Source organism: Hypomesus transpacificus, unplaced genomic scaffold (assembly GCF_021917145.1).
Source record: "Hypomesus transpacificus isolate Combined female unplaced genomic scaffold, fHypTra1 scaffold_42, whole genome shotgun sequence".
In the NCBI taxonomy this organism is placed as follows: Eukaryota; Metazoa; Chordata; class Actinopteri; order Osmeriformes; family Osmeridae; genus Hypomesus; species Hypomesus transpacificus.
In genome coordinates this window covers 1,531,745-1,555,082 of record NW_025813938.1, presented here as the reverse complement: position 1 = coordinate 1,555,082, position 23,338 = coordinate 1,531,745, and the positions used below count along the sequence as shown (strand labels likewise).

Genomic DNA, 23,338 nt, shown 5'->3' with positions numbered 1-23,338 from the left:
GTCATTAACAGAGGACGTTTATTAAAAACGTTTATTTCCATAATAAACACATACAATACATTACTCGAACAAATGTAAAAAAGTGCAATATGCATTCAAACTACAGCAAATGTACAGTACAAAATAGTTACTGCATACTTAAATATAAAAAGAAACAGTAGCAAAAAGCAGTGGGGTGACCTACCGGCTAGCCACAAACATCTTTGTCACATCAGTTGGACTTTATGCTTTACAAATATGATATGAACCCCGTCCCCTGTCAGTCCTGCTCATAGTTTGATTGTGTCTCCATTGTAACTAGTACCGCGTCTCTCCTTTTAGACCCTTGTGAAGCAGCACGACAGCGATATAACAGCTCACTGACATACATAGCTAATTGACGACATGGTTTCACATATTGTATTCTATTCTAAACAGCTTGGATGGATTCCTATCTCTAATTTGTGGAGGGAGAGAGAGAGAAAAGCCCCCATGGAACTCTGGTCTCTTCCGAAGAGCAGAAAAGTGTTTGGGATCTTGGCAAGCCTCGCGGGTACGCTAGTCCACGAGACGATTCAGTTTGTTTGCTTCTTCACGATCTAAATAATCTGTTAGGGAGGATTGAAGGTGGACCACCAGTCTTCAGAATGCTGTTACTCTCCTCAGTCTCAGGAGAAACAACCCAAATCATAAATCAAATAAACATAAGATGAAAAAAAAAAACGATAAAACGCAGGACCAACGCTCTGACAGGAGTACTAGTTCTCCTTACTAGTCTCTTCCCTCGCAGCGCCCTGTCGCCGCCTCGCGAGTCTCTCCATGCCACCGGTCTCACAGGTAAGGCACTTTAACGTCCATGGATCCAGCCTCTGCAGAGCTGGACTGACGGCGGACACACACACCGCCTCCACCTCCCCCCCCCCCCCCCCCCCCCCCCCTCGGACAAACACCCGGAGGCAGGAGGCCCTCAAGCAACGCGCTGAACACAGGCTGGAATTCGTCCTGACCCGATGACGTCGTATAGGCACACGCTCATTTTGGAGTGTGAGTGCGTATTGCACGCACATCTCAGAACAGCACTGCTGTACGGAGGCACCGGCCTGGCCAGCACTCTGTCTCTGCTCTAAGACAGAACAGAGAAGAGATGGAGAGAGAGAAACGAGAGAGTAGAGAGTGAGAGCAAATAGAAAGAGAGTAGAGAGAGAGGAGAACAGAAATCAAATCTTGCTCCTGAACTTGTGAATAAAATCATGCAGCTAGAAAAGCTATCCTTTATACACAGCATAACATCCCTTTCTGTGTTTTCCTGAAGAACACCCGCATATGAGAAAAATACTCAAATTATTATCATTTTTCTGTGTTCTTCAGTTCTCTGGGATGTTTCAAGTGGCCAATCCAACTGAAATATGATCGCAACAACTAAATCCCATCAAATTCCTCTGACAGGCTCCATTCGAATAGCATATGTACAGTAGCATACATACACACACAGTACAAACACTCACAATATAAGTGATTAAAATCGGTAGGGTGTCGTTTGTAGAGACCGTGAGTGTGTTCTCAGAAGAACTGAGTCTGTGCTGTCAGACTGCACACACACACACACACACACACACACACACACACACACACACACACACACACACACAGTGATCAACAGAAGTAGCATCTTCAAATATACATACATATTTACATACAGTACAAACTTCATGTGCTCACATATGTATGGAAGAAATTAATGTGCAATATGAACCTATTCATGTGTTTGAAGTTTCTCTCATAAATAGTTCACAGTTACCATTTAATCACCCTCATGCAATAAAACAAAACGTACACAGAAACTCTAAACATAAAAAAAACGTATAAAAAAACTTCTCTATAAAAAGGGATGACAAATCAATGGCAAATTAGCGAAGATGTTGCATAATAAACGTTTAGTGTTTATCACTCCGTGGAGGCGGGGTGCAGGGGGTGAACTGGCAGAAGCATGGACGCCTCTGGATAGGCAGCGTCAGAAGAGCCGGGGGGGGGGGGAGGAGAGGGTGGAGGTGTGGGACAGGCACCCCCCCCCCCCATCTCTGGGGGGGGGGGGGGGGGGGGCAGCCTCGGAGCAGAGATCAGAGGAACATCGTCTCCACAGCCTCAGAGAGGCAGACAGTCGCTCCCTTCACCTCCAAACTCGATTCAGCAGCTCAGTTCAAAGAACAAGTCTGAGATTTAATAAAGGGAATGACACAGGCAAGTGGGGAACGATAAGCGGTCAAAGTAAAGAGCTTCAGTCAATCCAGCCCTCTCCTCTCCCTTGAGACCTGGAACAGCACAAACAAGGTCAGCTCTAGTCCAGCCAGCTTAACGACAGGAGACGAGAGCTGTTGTCAGTTGACTGAGCAGTCCAGCTGAAGATCGTCGTGTTGTCCCAGAGGTAGAATGGTTACACAACAATCACGTCAAGTCATATGAAGATCCAGGAAGTCGTGATGTGATGAAGACTCTGATGAGGAAGCAGAGAAGCTGATCTCTGGACAGCTGGACTGATGCAGGTACAGGAAGGGGTTTGGTCAGGGTCGATATCCCACTGACTGGAGATCAGATCTTCAGTTTGAGGTTTACCTTTGCGAACACATTCATCAAACTCCATGCAATGACAGCCGTTCACCAATATATCTCCAAGCAGGACATATTTGAATATTTTTTTAAATATAACGTGGATTTATATTAATATATATATATTTTCCCCTCTAACTTTCTAACACGCTTTTCTATATACATCCGTGTTTTGTGAAATGGTCTCTCTTCCTTGTCTGTGATCTGACACTCTCCAGCTCAGGGAGAAAGATGGAGGGATGGGTGGAGGAGTGGGCCTCCGTCCTTTCTGTCAGCTCCTGGGGGGGCTCCTCAGGGGGCCGGAGGTGGCGGAAGGGGGCCCCTGGAGGGGGCTGGGCCAGTCCGGGCTGGGGGCCTCTGGTTCGGGGGACAGCGAGAGCATCAACAGGGCCGCCCCTCCGTCCATGGAGCAGATAGAGCAGAGGTCTTCGGAGGAGAAGGTGAGGCTACCCAGCTTGGCCAGGGAGTTGGAGCGCTTGAGGCGGGAGGGCAGGGTGAGACCTGCCAGCCGCATGCGCATCTCGATTTCCTGCGCCCGCTGGCGCACCAGACCGGGCGTGCCCCTCACACTGCGCAGGCTTTCGCTGCTGGAGCTGCGCGTCAGGGCGGCGCCGTGGGGGGAGGAGGCCGGGGTCTGTGCCCCAGAGGGGGCCAGCAGGGGGTCCAGGCGCACGGGGGAGGCGAGGGGCTCGGGGAGGGGGTCTCTCGGCGAGGAGGAGGATGCCAGAGCCCCCTCTCCTCCGCTGGGGGGCTTCCGGGTGGCTGGGTGGGGGTCAAGAGGCTGCGGCCCGTCCTGGGACGAACCGGAGAGCCTCTCCAGTCTCTGGGCCGTGCGCCGGACCAAGCCGGACCTCTGCCCCTCCAGCAGGGTCGTCTGCTGGGCCGGGAGGCAGGCAGGCGCTGGCCTCTCCTCCTCCAGGACCAGCCTCTGGCACTCAGGCACGGGGAGGGGCTCTGTGCCCTCCAGGGAGAGGGGGGTGTCCCTGTGGACGTCTGCTGGGGCTTGACAGAGCAGGGCAGCACTGTTGGCATTGTTACACAGGGGGGCCCAGGGGGTTCGCACAGAGCAGCAGACGTTGTTTGGGGAGGGGAGAGGGAGGGTAGGAGGGGCGGTGGAGGGGAGAGGGAGGGTAGGAGGGGTGGTGGAGGGGAGAGGGAGGGTAGGAGGGGTGGTGGAGGGGAGAGGGAGGGTAGGAAGGGTGGTGGAGGGGAGAGGGAGGGTAGGAGAGGTGGTGGAGGGGAGAGGGAGGGTAGGAGGGGTGGTGGAGGGGAGAGGGAGGGTAGGAGGGGCGGTGGAGGGGAGAGGGAGGGTAGGAGGGGTGGTGGAGGGGAGAGGGAGGGTAGGAGGGGCGGTGGAGGGGAGAGGGAGGGTAGGAGGGGTGGTGGAGGGGAGAGGGAGGGTATGAGGGGTGGTGGAGGGGAGAGGGAGGGTAGGAGGGGCGGTGGAGGGGAGAGGGAGGGTAGGAGGAGGGTTGGGGGAGAAGGGTAGCTTGGCACTAAACGTCTCCACATAGACACAGGGATGAGAGCCAGGCCCCCTGCAGGGAGGAGGGGCTGGCCCCGAGGCCAGGGGAACCCCTGCGGTCCTGGGCTTGCTGTGGGCTCTGGACAGGGCGGAGGGCTGGACTGCAGGCGCAGGTTTTACAGCAGCGGCAGGCTGGGACAGAGGAGGAACAAGTCACAGGCAGAACACAGAACATGGGAGAGAAGAAACAGTCTGAACTGGGTTTCCGAAAAAAATTTGAGCCTCATTTTGTTCTATTTGACTTTCTGAAGGTAGAATTTTGATTGATTTAACATATATATTCTAACATGTCTTGTTGGCATATGTTGTGTGGTGTTGTATATAAGTGAAACCAGCATTCTGAGTATGCAAGCCTGCCCCCATATTTACAGTGAAGTTAAGGAGAGGATGCATGCGGCTGTTGTTGTTGTTGTTGGAGTTCTCGTTGCCAAGGCGATTGAGGGTTGCCATGTCCATCTCGTTGCTCTCCTTATCCCCCTCCTCCTCCACATCCTGAACCATCTCCTCCTCTCCATCGCCCTCTCCATCGCCCTCTCCTCCTCCTCCTCCTCCTCCTCCTCCAGGCTGCATCAGAGCCTCCATCTCTGCCTCCTCCTTCTGCACCTCCTCCTCGTCCTCCTCCTCCACCGTGCTGAACTCAAGCCGCAGCCGGAGTTCTTCCAGGGGCTCCGTGCCCCGGGGGCAGGTCTGGGCGGCCGTGCCCTCCCCGGAGGCCCCGAAGTGGGGCAGCGGCGGGCCCTCGCGCCCCTCGAAGGCCTCGTCGTCCAGAAGAGCGTCCCTCTCCACGTCTTCGATCTCGATAAAGACGCGGCCCACGTCCAGGAGAGGAGGCCCACGCACCGGCGTAGACGGCTCGCTGTCCAGGGCGGAGTCGGACAGCCGGCGGAAGTAATAGTTGTTGTAGGCGGGGTCCACAGCCAGGCTGACCGCTCTGCGGGGGGGTGAGAGGCGGGACGAGGCCTTGTCGCTCAGCGCCTCGACACAGCAGGGGGACATGCCTGGCTCGGGGGTCGGGGGGCCCGCTTCCTCGCCCCCCTCGCAGCAGGGCGCCCCCGCCTGGTTGTCGGTGAGATCGCAGTCCGGGCGCCACAGCTTGTTGTGGCGCTGCTTACTAGGGAGAGATGGACGGAACCCGTATTGAACATGGGATGGAACACATATACACACACACATATCAGTGTTTCCTACACATGGGGGGCGTGGAGTTTGAGGGGCGTGGTGTTTGAGGGCGTGGAGTTTCGGGGCGTGGTGTTTGAGGAGCGTGGTGTTTGAGGGCGTGGTGGTTACCTGGCGTCCAGGATGCCCTCGTACTCGGCCAGCTGCCTCATGAAGCCGGCGTTGGGCCGTGTGATGCTCCTCTTCTGCTTGACGAAGCTGTAGGCCTTTTCCAGCGACCAGCCGTACTCCTTCATGGCGTAGGCGATCACCGTGGACGCCGAGCGGCTAACGCCCATCTTGCAGTGGACCAGACACTTGGAGCGGCTCTTCCTGTGGGCAGAGAGCACACACAGCAGCAGTGAGGAAGGGAGGAACGCTTTCCCTGCCAGCGTCCTCACAGAGAGCCTCTCCAGGCGGTCTGGGGGGCGTGACAGGAGATGTTCTCTGCGGTCTGGGGGGCGTGACAGGAGATGTTCTCTGCGGTCTGGGGGGCGTGACAGGAGATGTTCTCTGCGGTCTGGGGGGCGTGACAGGAGATGTTCTCTGCGGTCTGGGGGGCGTGACAGGAGATGTTCTCTGCGGTCTGGGGGGCGTGACAGGAGATGTTCTCTGCGGTCTGGGGGGCGTGACAGGAGATGTTCTCTGCGGTCTGGGGGGCGTGACAGGAGATGTTCTCTGCGGTCTGGGGGGCGTGACAGGAGATGTTCCGCCCCGGGTGAGAAGACAGGACCTACTTGGCTTTGACGATGAAGTTGTACGTCTCGTTCCAGTGAGCCAGGAGGTCGGTAGCCTCCTCGTCGTAGACGCGGATGTTGTGGTAGGAGAAGGTTCCTGGGAAGAAGTTGTCGATCTCCCGCGTGACGTTGAGGATGTAGCCGACCCTGGGGAGGACGAGGATCATTACTGGAAGAAGAGATCTTCTACGTCCTCTTACTGTTATCAGAGCTCAGCGGTTAGAGCATTTGACTTAGAAGTCGCAGAGGTTCAAATCCCCCCTAACTCACCCTGTATCCTGTAGCTCCTCCAGGTTGGACGCGTTCCACTCTGAGCCCTGCGGACAGAACGGGGAGAGGCGTTACCGTGACGATGTCAATAGAGGGGGCGTGGCCGTGTGCCGGGTGCCAGGTGAGGCACTGACCAGGTAGAGGTGGTCGAAGATGAGCGTGGGCTTGTCCATCTGGCCCAGGATCAGCAGCATCTCGTTGTCGATAAACTCCTTGTACTCGTTGAGGTTGCAGCTCATGTGGTGTTCCAGCTCACTACGGATCTGAGGACATAGACCGGGTCAGAAACAGACCGGGTCAGACACAGACCGGGTCAGACACAGACCGGGTCAAACACAGACTGGGTCAGACACAGACCGGGTCAGACACAGACCGGGTCAGACTGGGTCAGAAACAGACCGGGTCAGAAACAGACCGGGTCAGACCGGGTCAGACACAGACCGGGTCAGAAACAGACCGGGTCAGACACAGACCGGGTCAGACTGGGTCAGAAACAGACCGGGTCAGAAACAGACCGGGTCAGACCGGGTCAGACACAGACCGGGTCAGAAACAGACCGGGTCAGACACAGACCGGGTCAGACACAGACCGGGTCAGACTGGGTCAGAAACAGACCGGGTCAGAAACAGACCGGGTCAGACCGGGTCAGACACAGACCGGGTCAGAAACAGACCGGGTCAGACACAGACCGGGTCAGACTGGGTCAGAAACAGACCGGGTCAGAAACAGACCGGGTCAGACCGGGTCAGACACAGACCGGGTCAGAAACAGACCGGGTCAGACACAGACCGGGTCAAACACAGACTGGGTCAGACACAGACCGGGTCAGACACAGACTGGGTCAGACACAGACCGGGTCAGACACAGCCCTGCTAGCGCCGTCTACGACAGACACCACAGCTGTTATGCTGCTAGAAGAACAAGACGGCTAGCTTCACGGGGAAAAAATGAAGAGAGAGAGAGAGAGAGGGGGGGGGGGGGGGAGAGAGAGAGAGGGGGGGGGGAGAGAGAGAGAGAGAACATAATGAAGCTCAACAGAGCCGCTGAGCGTCAGACTGGGTCTCCGTCCCTCACCTCCTTGGAGGTGACGTTCTCCAGGTCTTGGCACATCATGATGCTTCTGAGTTTGGCTTTGATAAGGCACTCTGTCCGCTCTCTCTCTGAAGGCCTGCCGGGAGAGGACCACCACCATAATCATCATCACTGTCATCATCATCATCATCACTGTCACCATCATCATCACCACTGTCATCACTGTCATCATCATCATCATCACTGTCATCATCATCATCATCATCATCATCACTGTCACCACCATCATCATCACCACTGTCATCATCATCATCATGTCATCATCACCACTGTCATCATCATCACTGTCATCACTGTCATCATCATCATCACTGTCATCATCATCATCATCACTGTCATCATCATCACTGTCATCATCACCACTGTCATCATCATCATCACCACTATCATCATCATCATCATCACCATCATCATCATCATCACCCCCACCATCATCATCATTATCATCATCATCATCACCATCATCATCATCATCACCCCCACCACCATCATCATTATCATCATCATCATCACCACTGTCATCATCACCACTGTCATCACCATCGTCATCATCATCACCATCATAACATATTAATAACTTTCTTCCCTAACAGCACCCTCGCTGACTCACTTGTCCAGGAACATGGTGGGTGAGTCTGGCCTGGCCGTCTCCAGGTCTCTCATGGCGTTCCACTCGTTGATGCAGCTCTGCTCCGAGGACACACAGCTCTCGTAGAAGCCCGTCCAGGTGAGCGCCATGCCCCCGGGGAAGTAGTTGTACCTGCGGGACACCTCGCACGCCTTGTGCAGGATCTGGAGGGCCGACCTGGGGGCCACAAAGACACACGTCACCTCCCCGCCAGCCAGCTCTGATCTCCTGTCTGCTGGTCTAAACTGGGCTGGGGTAAGAGTGTAGCTGTGGCTCAAGAGGCCGCGGGTTCGAATCCCCCCCGTCTATATGTTGATCGTCTGCTTTCTCTCCTCATTTCTACTCTCTAGAGCGAGCTGAGCTACCGTCTCCATAGCGACCTGAGCTACCGTCTCCGGAGCTGACTGGATGAACCACCTTCTGGAGAAACACATTTCACGTTTCAGCAGCAACCGGGAGACACCAACCGTGTGTGCTTGCACTATCCCACCAGCAGAGGGCGCACCAGCTGTCATCCAGCATGGCCTGGCTGGTGTGTCACTGCCGTCCCTGACTCAGGAGAGTCAGACGTGACCCGTCACCAGGTGAGTGGTGTGCCAGGTACTCACCACATGGCTTGCACCGACACGGGCTTGAAGACGTGAGCCCGACCGACCGTGTTCACGCTGAAACCCCTGAGGACGACAGGAAACAGACCTTACTCAACCTGCTCTGTGGCTGGACACACACTTTCTCTTCAAAAAACACAAACACACACGTCTGCAAGCTCTGGGAGAGTTCCTACAGGGTTCTCAACCCGGGTCCTAGGGACTCCCTGAGGGGTCAGGACTGCATGTTCTAGATGTTTCCCTGCACAGAACATACAGGACAGTGGGCCCTGAGGGTCGTAAGACCACTGATTTAGGGCGCCGGGTGGGGTTGCGAGGTGGTTGTTAGCAGACTTGAGTGCTGCTTCTGGCCTGCGTGTGCACCCAGGGGCCACCAGAGGGCAGTGCAGCAGGAAACTCACCCGTCTCCGTCCAGGTGGATCTTGGTGTCGCTCCACAGAGGAAGAACCATGCCGATGGAGCAGCTTTTACTGCAGGAGAAGGGGAAAAGTTATTATAATTAAAAGTGACTTTTTCCAGAAACAGTGTGACAGCCTCCACAAGTCACAGTGAGAGAGAGCAGAGAGAGAGAATGTGCTTCGGGTGGATGTCGGACGCCCAGCAGGCAGGAATAGGAGGAGCAGCAGACAGGAAGTGACATACCTGTCCTTGTTGATGAAGTCCATCCCCAGCAGGATGTTCTCCTCAGTGTCCTGGTGGCCCCCGGTGTACACCACCACCATGTAGCGCACGCGCTCCGACCAAGCGCTCTCCAGACGCACCGCCTGCAGGGACACACACCACCCTGCTCAGACACAGTCCCTCCTTCACACCCTGGAACAGCCTCGCTCAACCTGGTCCTGCATGGTCCAGACCAGGGGGCTTTAGCCCTGGTCCTCAGGGACCCCCTGTCCTGCATGTTTCCCTGCTCTAACACACCTGGTTCAGATGAACGGGTCGTTACCAGGCTTCTGCTGAGCTTCATAATGACCCGTTCATCTGAACCAGGTGTGTTGGAGCAGGGAAACTTCTAGAACATGCAGGACAGTGCATCCTGAGGACCAGGGTAGGGAACCACTACCCTAGACACACAAGCTCAAATCAACACACCACGGCAGAACCAGAGGAACAAAACTGCTTCCTGTTGGCTCTAACAATGCAGGAGGCTTCGCTCCAGCGGCGCGTGGGAATACGGCGGTCGCTAACGTAAATGAGCGAGCCCTCGTGTTTTAGAGAGAGATGGAAATACTTGGTAATGCTCAAACGTGTTCTCATGAGCTCATTACAGCGAGAGCCGGCGAGAGGCTCAAATACACAATAAAAAGCTTCAGGCAGGTTGCCTGGGACACAGTGCCAGGTGGTTAGTCACTGGCCAGGGCTGTGTGTGTGTGTGTTTATGTGTGTGGATGTGTCAGTTTGTCTGGGTGTGTGTGCGTGTGTGTGTGTGCGTTGTCTCTCACCAGTTTAATTCGGTCCTCCGAGCGAAGAATGTTTATCATCACCTGCAGGTGCTGAGGTAAGTCTCCTGTTGTGAAAGATCATAAAAACTGAAGACAATCCATGACAACACCTGCTTGGTAGGCGAGGGTCATGACAGAACACTGTTTACATGACTATCAAACACACCTCCATACCTACTCATCTGAAAACGGATGGATGTCGACATAAAACCAGACTAGACCTGCCCTGTGCCCCCTTAGGCCACACCAGGGAGTGAGAACTCAGTGCTCCCCAGTTGAGTGATGTAGTGACCAGGCTCCTGTAGTCATGTGAGGAGAAATGTTCCAGTGAAAGTTACAAGGAGCCCCAGTTTCTCCCAGTAGTCGGGGCAAAGACTACAGCGCCCTCTAGTGTCTACAAGAAACGACACATCATCTTCATAGTTGCTTTGCTAGAGTGTCAGTAAAACCATATCAGATGGTGATGCGGGAGTTAGCCATTCTCCACCTGGTGACCTCTTCTTCACCATGAAACCACATCCGCACATCTCTGGGTGAGGGCATGGGGGTGAGGGCATGAGGGTGGGGGCATGGGGGTGAGGGCATGGGGGTGGGGGCATGGAGGTGGGGGCATGAGGGGCAGGGGTGAGGTGACATCTCTACCCGCTGTGACAAGGACTAAAGTAGCAGTTAAGGTGTCATGACAGGCTAATCATCTCCCTGGATGCTTTAATTACAGCTTCCAGCGGCATGACACATACTCTCTCTCTCTATCACACCCTTCTCCCTGCCTCCTCCCTATCTCTCGCTTTCTCTTTCTCTCTCCCAGAGAGATTTCCCGTCACACAGAGAAAGAGAGAGAGACAGGGAGAGAGACAGGGAGAGAGAGACAGGGAGAGACAGGGAGAGAGACAGGGAGAGAGACAGGGAGAGAGAGGGAGAGACAGGGAGAGACAGGGAGAGAGACAGGGAGAGAGACAGGGAGAGAGAGGGAGAGACAGGGAGAGAGAGGGAGAGACATGGAGAGAGACAGGGAGAGACATGGAGAGAGACAGGGAGAGACAGGGAGAGAGACAGGGAGAGACATGGAGAGAGACAGGGAGAGACATGGAGAGAGACAGGGAGAGACAGGGAGAGAGACAGGGAGAGAGACAGGGAGGCTCATAAATCCACAAGCTCATCTCCACATCTGGCTCATTGTGTCTCAGCTTGCCTGCCACGCTAACAGCCTCCCTCTAGTCCTGTCGCTCTGCCGGGTTCAGGAGGAGCGTTGAGAGCGACAGCTGAGGGATGGATGGGCCTCAGGCTGGCCTAGCCAGACCTGTAAACCCAGACATCAGCAACCCTCAGGCCCTGAAACGCTATGCTACACTCCAGGCTGCAAGCTGAACACAAATACTTCACAACAATGTTCACCAGCTGCGACAGCGCCGATGGCGGTTGGGACAATCCTGCGGCGTCATGCTCAACGTTCGTAGAGAACCTGACGGGCTTGTTTCCTCACGAAGCGTGTCCTCTTATTTGAGAAGAGTGTGACGATTTTTCAAGAACGCCGACAGCTAGCGGCTAATGTCCGCAACACCGACCTGTTCACACCGATGTGAGTGACGCATGTCAACAAACTCGTCAACGAGCGAACGTCAAATGGCATGACAAGGGAACAAAAATAATGAGTAAAAAAAGGTGAACAAAAACACACAGTGGGACTACAGCCTGCAGACAAAAGTACGCTGTACTCAGCCACCCCTTCAGTGACGGTGTGATCTTAACCTGTGTGCGGAGGCTGTGCTGTACTGACGTTGTTGATTAACTTTTAGCCCTCCTGGTTAGTGTAATCTTCAAAACATCTGCCAGCCAAGTGACTTGTTCTCTGTGTGTCCTAGTTTGGTATTAAGGAGTTCGTGTTGAACACCCAGCTCTGCCATGCCACTGTGCTGGATTAGGATGTAATCTGCCTAATCCACACCGGTCTGGGACATGCTTTTGATACGCCCATCCTTCTCCAGGTGTTGCCAAGAAGCAGAAAGCTGGCAGAGCAGGGGAACTCAGCAGAGCAAACTGTCAACAACAACAACTCCAAAAATGGTTCTGTGGCTACAAATTAGACCAAAGCAACAAAAAAAAGACCCAAAACAACACAAAATAAACCCAACAACAACAACAAATCTATCTGAAGGGGCAAGAGTCACAAACTCTTGTTTATTTCAGAAGGCTGACAGAAAACTGACATCATTAACATTTCCAAATGGTGCAGTGTCACAAACTTTATAATCCCACAAGGGGAAATTCATGTGGTCATACACGTCCTGTTTACAACACAGAGACACACTGTACATACACTAACACATACACACACACTAACCCTATATCCACACACCCGTCAATGGAACATCCTGTGCAATGCTAGTTATATAAAAATACACAACACATTGAATAAAGGATGTGATTCTCCAGTGTGGAGGGTGCAGCCAGGGGTCCTCACCTGTGTGCTTGTGATAGGGGTGTGCCCTCTGTCCCTGGGGCCCGCTGCCCTGCTGCAGGAAGAGAGCCGCACCCTTCACCATGAAGAAGCTCTCGCTCAGGCTGCAAAAACAAGATGGAGGACGAGACGGAGGGGTTAGAAACACGTTTAAAACACAGATGGAGGACGAGACGGAGGGGTTAGAAACACGTTTAAAACATCGACGCAGATGGACGGATGGACGGAACGCTGCTGCAGCCGAGCGACGGCCCCCAGGGGTGGGGGGGGGCTACGTGTCGGGACGAACGTGGGACCAAACGAGAATCTGTCACCTCCTTATAGTTTATCTGCACGTTTATGATACGCTGGTGAGAGGAGATGTTTGGGGCTGCTTGGCCCCTGTGTGTTGGCTCAGAGGGTTTTCCCACAGGGTACAGATCAGAACTTCTCAGGATTTGGAGAAAGACAGATAGTCGATGATTACCCAACAGGACGCTGACGCATATATCCAAAAGGGAAAGTTTGGCCTCCGAGTTGGAGAGAAGCTTTCTCAATCGAGGCTTGAGAAAGTGATGAGTCAGGTGTGGATGCTGAAAGCTGGCCGAGCCTTTAGCCCCTGCTAGACCTGCATTTCAGATCTGTCAAGTCTCTGCTGGCTTGTCTGAATGCAAAAGGGGCAGCATTTTCAACACTGGAGTTGTGAAAGGCCAGAGGAGAGGATGACGGAACACGTAGCGGCAGCTCACAAGCACCTGCCTGTTCTTCTCACTGCGCGTCTGACAAACATACAGCACATATGACCGAACACGTTTGAGTCTGTGCTAAAAAAAAGATAAGTAAGGAGATTGCATGATGGTTCCCCCCAATTAACTCCAATCATTCTCCTTCCCTGTGCTTCCTGAATGAGCCTCTCTTCTGTCCTGTAAATCAGGATGACAGCCGTGCAGGGCGCGGTCCCAAACTAGGCAGTGTGTTCAGTCAGCGAGCAGCGCAGGTGTGATGAGAGACTGGGACAAAACTGAGAAAACCAGGGAACCAGGAGACCCTCTGGGAACACAAGGGAACCAGGAGACCCTCTGGGAACACCAGGGAACCAGGAGACCCTCTGGGAACACCAGGGAACCAGGTGGCCCTCTGGGAACACCAGGGAACCAGGTGGCCCTCTGGGAACACCAGGGAACCAGGAGACCCTCTGGGAACACCAGGGAACCAGGAGACCCTCTGGGAACACCAGGGAACCAGGAGACCCTCTGGGAACACCAGGGAACCAGGCGGATCCATCAGCGGCTCGTCCGTTGGACAGCCCCCAGGAGGAGAGGGGTGAATATCTAGGGGTCACATTTCTGACACCAGGGAGGGTGAAGACTGCCCCCCCCTCCCCCCTCCCTCCCTGACTGGACTTCCTGTGTCAAGCCCAAAGGAACAGGGGTGGATCAGCCTTTCAATATGGTGGCAACAAACAGGCTCTTCTTTGTAAGGCTCGCACTAGAATCTCCCCTCCCGCCCCCGCCATCTCACAAACACTGTTCCACAGTGACCAAGTCACGGGGGGTGGGCTCCAATCACAAAAGCTTTTGTTTCACTTTGACGTTTCTTTGTGTTTGTTTTTGACAGTTTTCTCTCTCTCTCTCTCTCTCTCTCTCTCTCTCTCTCTCACTCTCTCTTTCTGTGTGTGTGTGTGTGTGTTTGGAGTCATGAGGCTGAGAGGAGGGTGTCCTGTCATGGAAGGTAGAGATGCTGAAACTACAGGAGGAGTATTCAGTTGCTCCTTCAACAGGTTGCAGTTAAGACGCTCCACGTCAGCAGCCTAGCTTCTGTACCAAACCACTCCTTAGGGGGAAAGTCTAAGTTAATCATGACTTAATACAGTATCGCTTTGAACGATTAATCACGATGAAAGTTTATTAAAACAAAATACAAAAGGAAAAAGAGTGGAGAAAAAAAGTTATCGGCTGAATAACTTAATTTGTGAACTTGCCGCTGAAACTGAATCAGAAGGACACGGAGTAAGAGAACATACCGGCTCTCGACTGGGGTGTAAATCCGGAGCTGTCCACGACAGTAAAGCTCATACTCAGACAGCCTAATTAGCTATCTCCAGCTCGGGTGTCTCTCGAACTGCAGCACCCTGCTATCAGCCTAGCCACAAGCACACCTGCTAAAAATAGAAACCGGTTTCAAGGCAAACAAAAGACCGGCTTCCCACGAAACCTCCGCGATCCCTCGTGGTCACCACGTACACCTCTCAACCCCTTTCCGAAACAGACAACGGTCTGGCTCCCCCTCGATAAGCACGATTCCTACACGTGTACGAACACATACTGCCCGTTATTACCGGCGCTGTTGCCTCAGCTCTCTTGCGTTCCTGTGGTGTTGTTTAACACCGTTTCTGACTCAGCTGCTACGGTGGAATCCACATGCCGTTGCCAAACTAACCCCAACTCCTGTCGTTCATCTACCTGCAAGCACTTAACACCGCCAGCGAAACTTTCCTGAACTAAACCCTTCACAGAACGACACATGTTTAAACATTTAGCACCACCTGCCCCTTTAGTACCACACACACACACACACAGGAGTTATATTGTTGTTCATGACACTAAAACACAGCAGGAGTAGAGAGGGGGGAGTTCTGGGTGCAGAGAGCTCAGCAGGACTCACATGCGGCATATCTCTTTCTGGGTCAGCACTGCGTTCTCCACGAAATAGGGCAGCATCTTCAGCACAGCCCCCTGGGAGGAATCCACCACAAGATGCATCCTGTTAGGCCGGCAGAGCCCCCTGACCTCCCCTCACGCCCCCTCCCCCCCACCTGCTTCTCCAGATCCAGGAGATGGACAGACAGCAGAGAGGAGCGAGGTGGGTCCTGACTGGCTTCCGCTCTGGGCTGAGCTCTTCAGAGACCCCGACTGGCGTGCTGAAGCCCGCTGTTCGGTAGTGTTCCAGCCTTTTCTTACCGGCACGTCTCTCTCTCTCTTCTCCTTTCCTGTGCGTGAGGGCTGATGAAGAAAAGCCAAGTCAGTGTGCTCCAGCAGCCTTGAGGGACTTGCTGCAGTGTACAGAGTCTCCACCCGCAGCCTGGAGCAGAGAGGGCTCCCTCCCTCCTTCTCTCTTTCTCACACACACACAAACACACACACACCAACTCTCAAGCTGACACAAAACCCAGCTAACTCTCTCTCTCGCACACACAAACAGATGGGTTACAGCAGGAAGTGTAATAAATCCAGAGGAATTTCAAGATCCCAGACCCACTTTCTTCTTATCGTGAACTCTTGCGATTGTTTTCTGTCCTTCTTCCAGCGAGTTCTGAAACAAAACAACGAAACTCTTCAGCTGTGAAGGAGCCAGAGGTTCCCACTTCACCCTGGGGAAAGAACGTCCACATTGGAGTCCAACAGGAGCCCTTCCCTCCAAGACCACACAATGGCGGATCTCCCCTGCTGTCTTAGACCAGCAGACCAATCAGTTCAATTGTAAGAGGAAGAAAAAAAACGATGGACCGCGGCCCAAACTTGACAGCGGACATCTTCATTGGTGTAGCTGGAACGAGGATCTGCATGCCGACCCTACAAGTCACCGGACTCCTAGGCAGCAGGAGGGTTAGCTGGGAACACTCGACCGGGGAGGGAGGGAGGGAGGGAGGGAGGGGGAGAGGGAGGGATCGAGGGAGGGAAGGAGGGAGAGAAGGAAAGAGTGAGGGTAGGAGGATGGAGAGCAGGCGAGGATTCAGAAGGGAGGAACTGGCAGGACTCTTGTTAAAGCTCATTACCCTCAGGGTAAGGGATTACCCTGCCTCACTTTCAGAACGGCCGGCGGGGTCAGTCAGTCACTCATCGCCCTGTCCAGACAGCCAAGCCAGGGTTCAGCTGAGAGGAGGGGCCGAGCGAGGGGTGTGGATCGGGGGGAGACCCTAAACTAACAGCTGGAGACAGGTCGAGTGTACACTGAGATGGTCATTAGCGGTAAACCACTATTCAACTGCAGATGAATGTGATAATCACTGGGGTTTATTCTGATTCTATGCCTCGAGGGATTCTCCCTTCCTCCTCTCCTTCTCACACACACACACACACCGTGAGAAGTGGAAACACACACCTCTCTCTAACCTGACAGGGTTTGCTGACGCGCTAAAACAGCAGTTCTGGGAGGCAGATAACCAGATAGAATATGAATGGCCAGAGTTAAAGTTCTACAGCCAAACCAACCGCCACCGATCGACGCCTTTAAACGTGACTCAGGGCAGGAGGAGCGAGGATTATCTGAAGGAGGAATGTTCGGCAAGGCCGGCTTTGGGAGCAGTAGGCAGAACCGAAGGCTTGTCTTGTCTATGTGACAGGGGTGGTTACCAAACCCAAACAGCCAGAATAGGCTTGGCTCCTTACTTCACCGCCACCAGGCTGTCCTGGCTAATCTGGGACCCATGAATCACCAGGTGTGAGGGGGGATTACTCCCATCTGACGAGAACTCACAACACACCCACCACAGAGAGCTGGGTGCCAGGCAGGTTATTCGTGGATCGAATGCCTTCTGCTTACGCCAGCACAAAGGAAACACCGGCCTCCTCTTTAAGGCTGGATGTTCTCCCTCACGGCGCTGAAGGACAGGTGGGGACAGGGAGGGGGAGACTCCTCGGGTGACGGATGCAGAAGGAACAGGTAACAGGTGACGTCCTACCTGGTAGAACAAGTAGCAGGTGCACTTACGATTGAAAGCCGACCTACTTCAACTAAATGTCAACAACTTCTTAAAAACCGCCTCTCCGGTACAAACAAGACCTGCTGTAAACCCGAACACTCAAACAAACGACGGGGCTGTATTTCAAAGTAAGCAAGGGTGTTGCAACAGCTACTGCCCTGGGTAAGTTCAACGTAACAGCAGGCTTCCTGATAAATCTATCCATCTACTGCTTGTGTGACCCGTCAGTTAAGGACCCCGCCTATAAACTCCCACCGTGTCGGAGTCCTCCAGAGAGAGAGCACGCCGTTGCCTCACCCTGCTACCATGTTGGTGTGGTGAGATCATTTGTTAGTGCAGCTCCGCCGCCACCTGGGTGCTGTTTACGTTGGCTTGATCCACCAAGGCTTGTTTCTGTCAGCGTTATCGAGTTAAGCGGGGAGAAATGACGTCATAATGCCATGCATTCTAATCAAAGTTGTTATTGTGTTGCCCTACTAACAAGCGCTGCCCACAGAAGAGCACCTGTAACCCACCTATACCCTCAAAGACAAGGGAGGAAAAAATGGATGAGATCTTGAGAGGAAGCAGTTACTCAATAGAAGTTTTCATCCAAAGCACTATACAAAGGGGGGTTCGACCCTACGACCTCTGAGCTATACCTCTCCCCTAACAATGAAGTCCCACACTGGCGCTGAATGACAGGCAGGGATTTGGTACAGGGTGCCCTGGAGCACAAGTCTGAACTTAAGCTTCTCCACATGCTTATAATATAAATATAACAAAGTATATAAGGCGTGCATTTTATGACCGTTATATCGTGGAGCGTTGCTTTTCCAGAAAGCAGGGCAGCTGGAGTCTAGGCAAGTTCTGACTAGCGCTGGGCACGCATCACTACGGCGTACGTGCATCACTTCAGCACACCAGATATTGCGTAACTAAAGTAGAGTAGCTTGGCTCTGCTCTCGTGTTACCAGGCCTGTGTCTGCAGATCACAATAGGCCATCTCTTCCTGTGACGGATGATCAAGGTTTTAGACCCGTGTGGCAGCGCAGCACCTTTTCCTCCTACATTTATGGCTCCTCCTTCTGCTCCTCCTCCTGTCCTCCCCTCCCTCCACCCCACCTCCTCCACCTGTCCTCCTCTCTCCCCCCTCCCCTCCCTCCACCCCCTCCCCTCCCTCCACCCCCTCCCCTCCACCTGTCCTCCTCTCTCCCCAGGCCCCTAGCAGGAAGCTGTAGCCTGGAATGAGACATTCTGTTCCTGGTTGGAACACAAAGACAGCGGAGTTTGACCCGTACACTCAGGAACTGAGGACACAACAAAGACCAGAGAGTTGGGATGTATCAAGAGCCAGCGTCACCATCTTTTGTTATCAGCAGCTTTATTCAGTACAACAGACAAGATTTGTGGTTTGAACAAATGAAAGGCTGTCACCAGGATGAGATCATTCAGGTTATTGGTTCATCAGTGGACACACCCTGGATAGGAACTACTAGCACCACTTGGTAATAAAAAATTTTAAAAAAGAAACCTACTTCACAAAACAATCTGTTCACATTCAACAATAACATTTCGCTAACCCCAGGTATGTCAGTCCTGTAGGTGACAGCCAGTGCAGCTGTAACCAAAGCAACCCTGATGTTGGCCGTCTGAACCAGTATGGATCAGGTGTCAAGTACAATCCCAGCCCTAGGGGTGGTGACACCAACCTGGCCTTGCACCTCACCTCCATCCCCTACCCCAGGCACCTCCATCCCCTACCCCAGGCACCTCCATCCCCTACCCCAGGCACCTCCATCCCCTACCCCAGAGGCACCTCACCTCCATCCCCTACCCCAGGCACCTCCATCCCCTACCCCAGACACCTCCATCCCCTACCCCAGACACCTCCATCCCCTACCCCAGACACCTCCATCCCCTACCCCAGACACCTCCATCCCCTACCCCAGACACCTCACCTCCATCCCCTACCCCAGACACCTCACCTCCATCCCCTACCCCAGAGGCACCTCACCCCGTCACGGGCATGACGGGCCAAACAGCATCGGTACTTTTAAGCCCCAACATGATTTAATCAGTCAGTCAGCTTGTCAGTCAGCTTGTCAGTCAGCTTGTCAGTCAGATAGTCAGTCAGATAGTCAGTCAGATAGTCAGTCAGATAGTCAGTCAGATTGTCAGTCAGCTTGTCAGTCAGCTTGTCAGTCAGATAGTCAGTCAGCTTGTCAGTCAGCTTGTCAGTCAGCTTGTCAGTCAGCTTGTCAGTCAGCTTGTCAGTCAGCTTGTCAGTCAGATAGTCAGTCAGCTTGTCAGTCAGCTTGTCAGTCAGCTTGTCAGTCAGCTTGTCAGTCAGATAGTCAGTCAGCTTGTCAGTCAGCTTGTCAGTCAGATAGTCAGTCAGCTTGTCAGTCAGCTTGTCAGTCAGATAGTCAGTCAGCTTGTCAGTCAGCTTGTCAGTCAGCTTGTCAGTCAGCTTGTCAGTCAGCTTGTCAGTCAGATAGTCAGTCAGCTTGTCAGTCAGCTTGTCAGTCAGATAGTCAGTCAGCTTGTCAGTCAGCTTGTCAGTCAGATAGTCAGTCAGCTTGTCAGTCAGCTTGTCAGTCAGCTTGTCAGTCAGCTTGTCAGTCAGCTTGTCAGTCAGCTTGTCAGTCAGCTTGTCAGTCAGTCAGCCTTATATCTGAAAAAGAGAACATTAACCTCTGATTGTCATGACCACAGCCAGCTGACAGAATCCATACAGACAGACAAAGACACCGTCTGTTTTACCTCTGGTTGTGGTTAAAGGTGAACGTCGGCTTCAACAAAGAAAGCTGCTTTGACTCACAGTGAGAATGTGAGTACAGGTTTGTAGAAGGTGCCAAACCCCCCCACCCCCCCCACAGCAATGAAAAGCCCCCCCGTTGAACAAGCACAATCCAACAGACAGATCACCTCTTAACTAACCTGTTGCAGGTGAGCAAACCCAATGAGAAAAACACCCATGTTTTAATGATGAATTATTAAGTATGGCAGACTCCCCTCCCCCTCCCCCCTCCCCCCTCCCCACACACACACACACACACTCATACACATTTAGTCCTTTTAGCAGACACTCTTATCCAGAGCACACTCAGTCAGAAAGGTTCATTAATAATGTATCAGTGGTGGTTTACTATCAAAACAGTGTGATTATCACCTCTCACCAAATCAAACACCAATCAGAACACGAGGGACAACCCACACAATCACTCGCCTTCAGACTGTCATTTCCATCCGTTTAACCGCCATTTGCTACGCCCTGAACCCCGTGCAGTTGAAAGGCCTGAAGCAGAGCAGCCAGAGGACAGGAGGAGGAACTACTCACCTCTGATTAAGCCTGCGTTCATCGTCACTCCCAAAATCCTGCAAGACAAGAACGGGGGGAAAAAAGACCCACGTTTAGTAAAAGCGTGCAACGTTCTAATTTAATTTATATAAATCCAGCAGCATGAATTAATGTGAAATTACTTTCTTCACGCTAAACCTGGATAACTGGATTAATGAACAAGGTTTCTCTAAATCTTAAGGTCTTAAACTGTGCGATGTTTTTGCGACAGGAAAATCCCTCGTCATAAGAGGCGGGTGACACCACATGAAAGGCTGCTGGTTTAACCTACATCCCTTTGTGAGAGGAAAGGAGGACACATACATCATGTTTGCCACAGAAAGGCCTTCGTAAAGGGCTCTACCTCACTGAAGCTAGTGTGTGAGGTGTGAGCCACCTGGAGATTTCACCTGAATGACACCTGAAGTTGTCAGTCACACCACAAACACTGATATTCAATCTGGACATGCTGGCTGGATGCCAACAGCGAACACTCATCTGAAACCTAAAACTGCTACAATATAGTCAAGGGAATGTAACTAGGGCTGGTGAGTATAAATCTTAAAGGTAGAAAAAGGTTCCAAAACACCCAAAGTTGAGTGAAATGAAGCATTGTGCTGATATATTCAGTTCGTCCCAACAAACTGACTTTGTAATGTGATCTGGCAGGCCACTCAGGCGAGGGCAACAGAGGACTGGGTGTAACTGACACCAGCGCAGTGTCAAACGCTGTGTTTAAGACTGGTTTCGGTTTGCCGTCAGGGTAATCCTATCGTCCACCTAAAACACCCCTGCAGTCACCACAGGACCAATACCAGCCAGAACAAGGCTCACTGACCGAACCAGAGCACTGAGAGTACGAATACAGTACCTCACGCCCCTCTGGTACCTGGCGGAGGGGGTCTAGGAAAGCCCTGTATTTCACCTCAAAACCACGCAGCCATGTTGAAGGGGGAATGAAGATCATCAGCCTCTCACATTACATCCTTTCTCACAACCTCCTCTGTTGTTATGTCTCCCTCCCTCCTCCAACAAACCTCCCCTCCTTCCCCTCTCCTTTACCATCACTTCCCCTCCCCTCCTCTCCTCTCTCTGCCTCCTCTCCCTCCCCTCTCTTGTCTCCCTCCCTCCCTCACCACCCCTCATGTGACGATGACATCATGGCTGCAGCAAGCTCTAGAGGGCTGCTCCTGCTCTGCTCCTGCTCTGCCTGTACACCTCCACGCCGACACCTCTCTGGGATATACAGGGATGTAAGGGCCATCCCTCCATCAGTCACATTCAACTACATGTCATCAAACTAAACTGTTAACAGACGTTAAGAAAGAAAATACACAATCCAGACATTGATGTACTGAAGAAGAAGAAAAAAAACAGTTGACGACCAATGTTTTTTCTTGTTATCTTTATCATCTAAAAATAATTGGCCTACATTGTCTTAAAACATTTATCATTGCTATCGTTTCGTTGTCAACCATAGCCCCTGTATCTTCACTACGCCTAGTTTATAGCGCCCTCTCCTGGTTGGGAAAAGTGATTTCTGAGAAGGGCTGGTTCGTGTCATGAGGAACTGATTTGAATGTAACCCACAGCAAAGTATACGTTTACAATGTGTACTGTGAAAGCATTTTACCGTTCAGCTTATTCAAGTTCCGTAAAGACGTTGAGTACAATTAAAAACAGTATCTTCTATTATCTCAGGGCTGTGTGCTACCTGCCATAAGTTTCACTTAATTGACACCTCATCTAGGAAACCACGAGCACAGCATTAAGTCAACACAGACCAGCAGGTTAATGTTGATAATTCGCTGATTTACATGAACTCAGCTGCATTGTAGATACCTGACGTTGTATAGTCTGCAGTAGAACAAGCCATTGCTAACAGCTCAATGTGCGTCTAGCTGGATAGCTATGGGGCTGAGCTAGCTAGCTAGCTAGAACAATGCTGTAGTATCAACGTCATGTATAAGATAAAGCAGCCGCTCTAGGTTAGAGTCTAGTCTCACTCAATAGAATAAGCATAGCTCAAGGCAATACCTAAGCTAATAGATCGAATGGAGGGAGATATGGCTCCATTTATGCCGCAGTCTTCACAACTAGCCATCTCAGTTAGCTAGCTTCAGCTGATGGATAAATACTTTCCAGCTAGCAAGAAGAAAGCTGAGCTCTTGATAATCTGCCTTCTTAAATGCACATTGCTAATGTATCATTTGCTATGTGTCAATGTGCTGATCTGTAACTACTCTAGATTGCAAAATAAACAATTGTACACAACTGGGTGGCACTGCAAGCAAATAAATTAAATACTGTCGATTAATTTAGCTAGCTAGCTAGGCACCTAGCTAACAAGCTCCATCCATGGCCTTTCGAGTACCACGTATCCCCAGTGTTTCAACGAGCACTTCCAACGACTGCATCTCTTCCTGAGTTTACAATCTTACCTCCCCTGCATTCGTGGTCGTTGTGCTAGCCGTGGAGGCAGCGCTTGGGGTGGGGGAGCGCTGCAGTGTTACCAGAGCCATGGCCGGGAGACAAGCTAGCCAGGCCGGTATGGCCTGTCTGAGGATGCGGTGCCTTATTCCGGGGGAAGAACTGTCTGGAGGAAGTTGTGTTTTCTCGATGTCACCGTAGAAAGACAACCGGCCGTAAGTGCACGGACGGTCATAGTCGTTATAAGTGCATCGTTGTAAAAAAACAAACAAAATCAGTTTTTTGGTGTTTTCAAATGTTCTTTGAAAATTGTTTAGCATTCAGCCATGGCTCGGGCCCACGGGATGGGTAGAGCGCGCTTCCCCGTCGTGATGCGGCGTTTCAAGTGGTTGCACATCCCCTTGGATGGG

General features: G+C 52.4%; 1 protein-coding gene across 1 annotated transcript; it reads right to left on the bottom strand.

Annotated features, from left to right (window-relative positions):
- ssh1a (slingshot protein phosphatase 1a) lies at nt 1-23,334 on the bottom strand. Its single transcript, XM_047016604.1, has 16 exons — nt 22,940-23,334; nt 20,499-20,536; nt 12,499-12,599; nt 10,038-10,102; nt 9,241-9,362; nt 9,000-9,068; nt 8,599-8,664; nt 7,973-8,167; nt 7,345-7,438; nt 6,405-6,533; nt 6,271-6,317; nt 6,001-6,147; nt 5,396-5,596; nt 4,478-5,219; nt 3,998-4,240; nt 1-3,733 (listed from the first exon to the last, which is right to left on the bottom strand). Exons 1-16 carry the CDS (start codon nt 23,246-23,248, stop codon nt 2,855-2,857), a joined length of 3,447 nt encoding a protein of 1,148 aa, XP_046872560.1. The 5' UTR covers nt 23,249-23,334; the 3' UTR covers nt 1-2,854.
- Nucleotides 23,335-23,338: the final 4 nt, after the last annotated feature.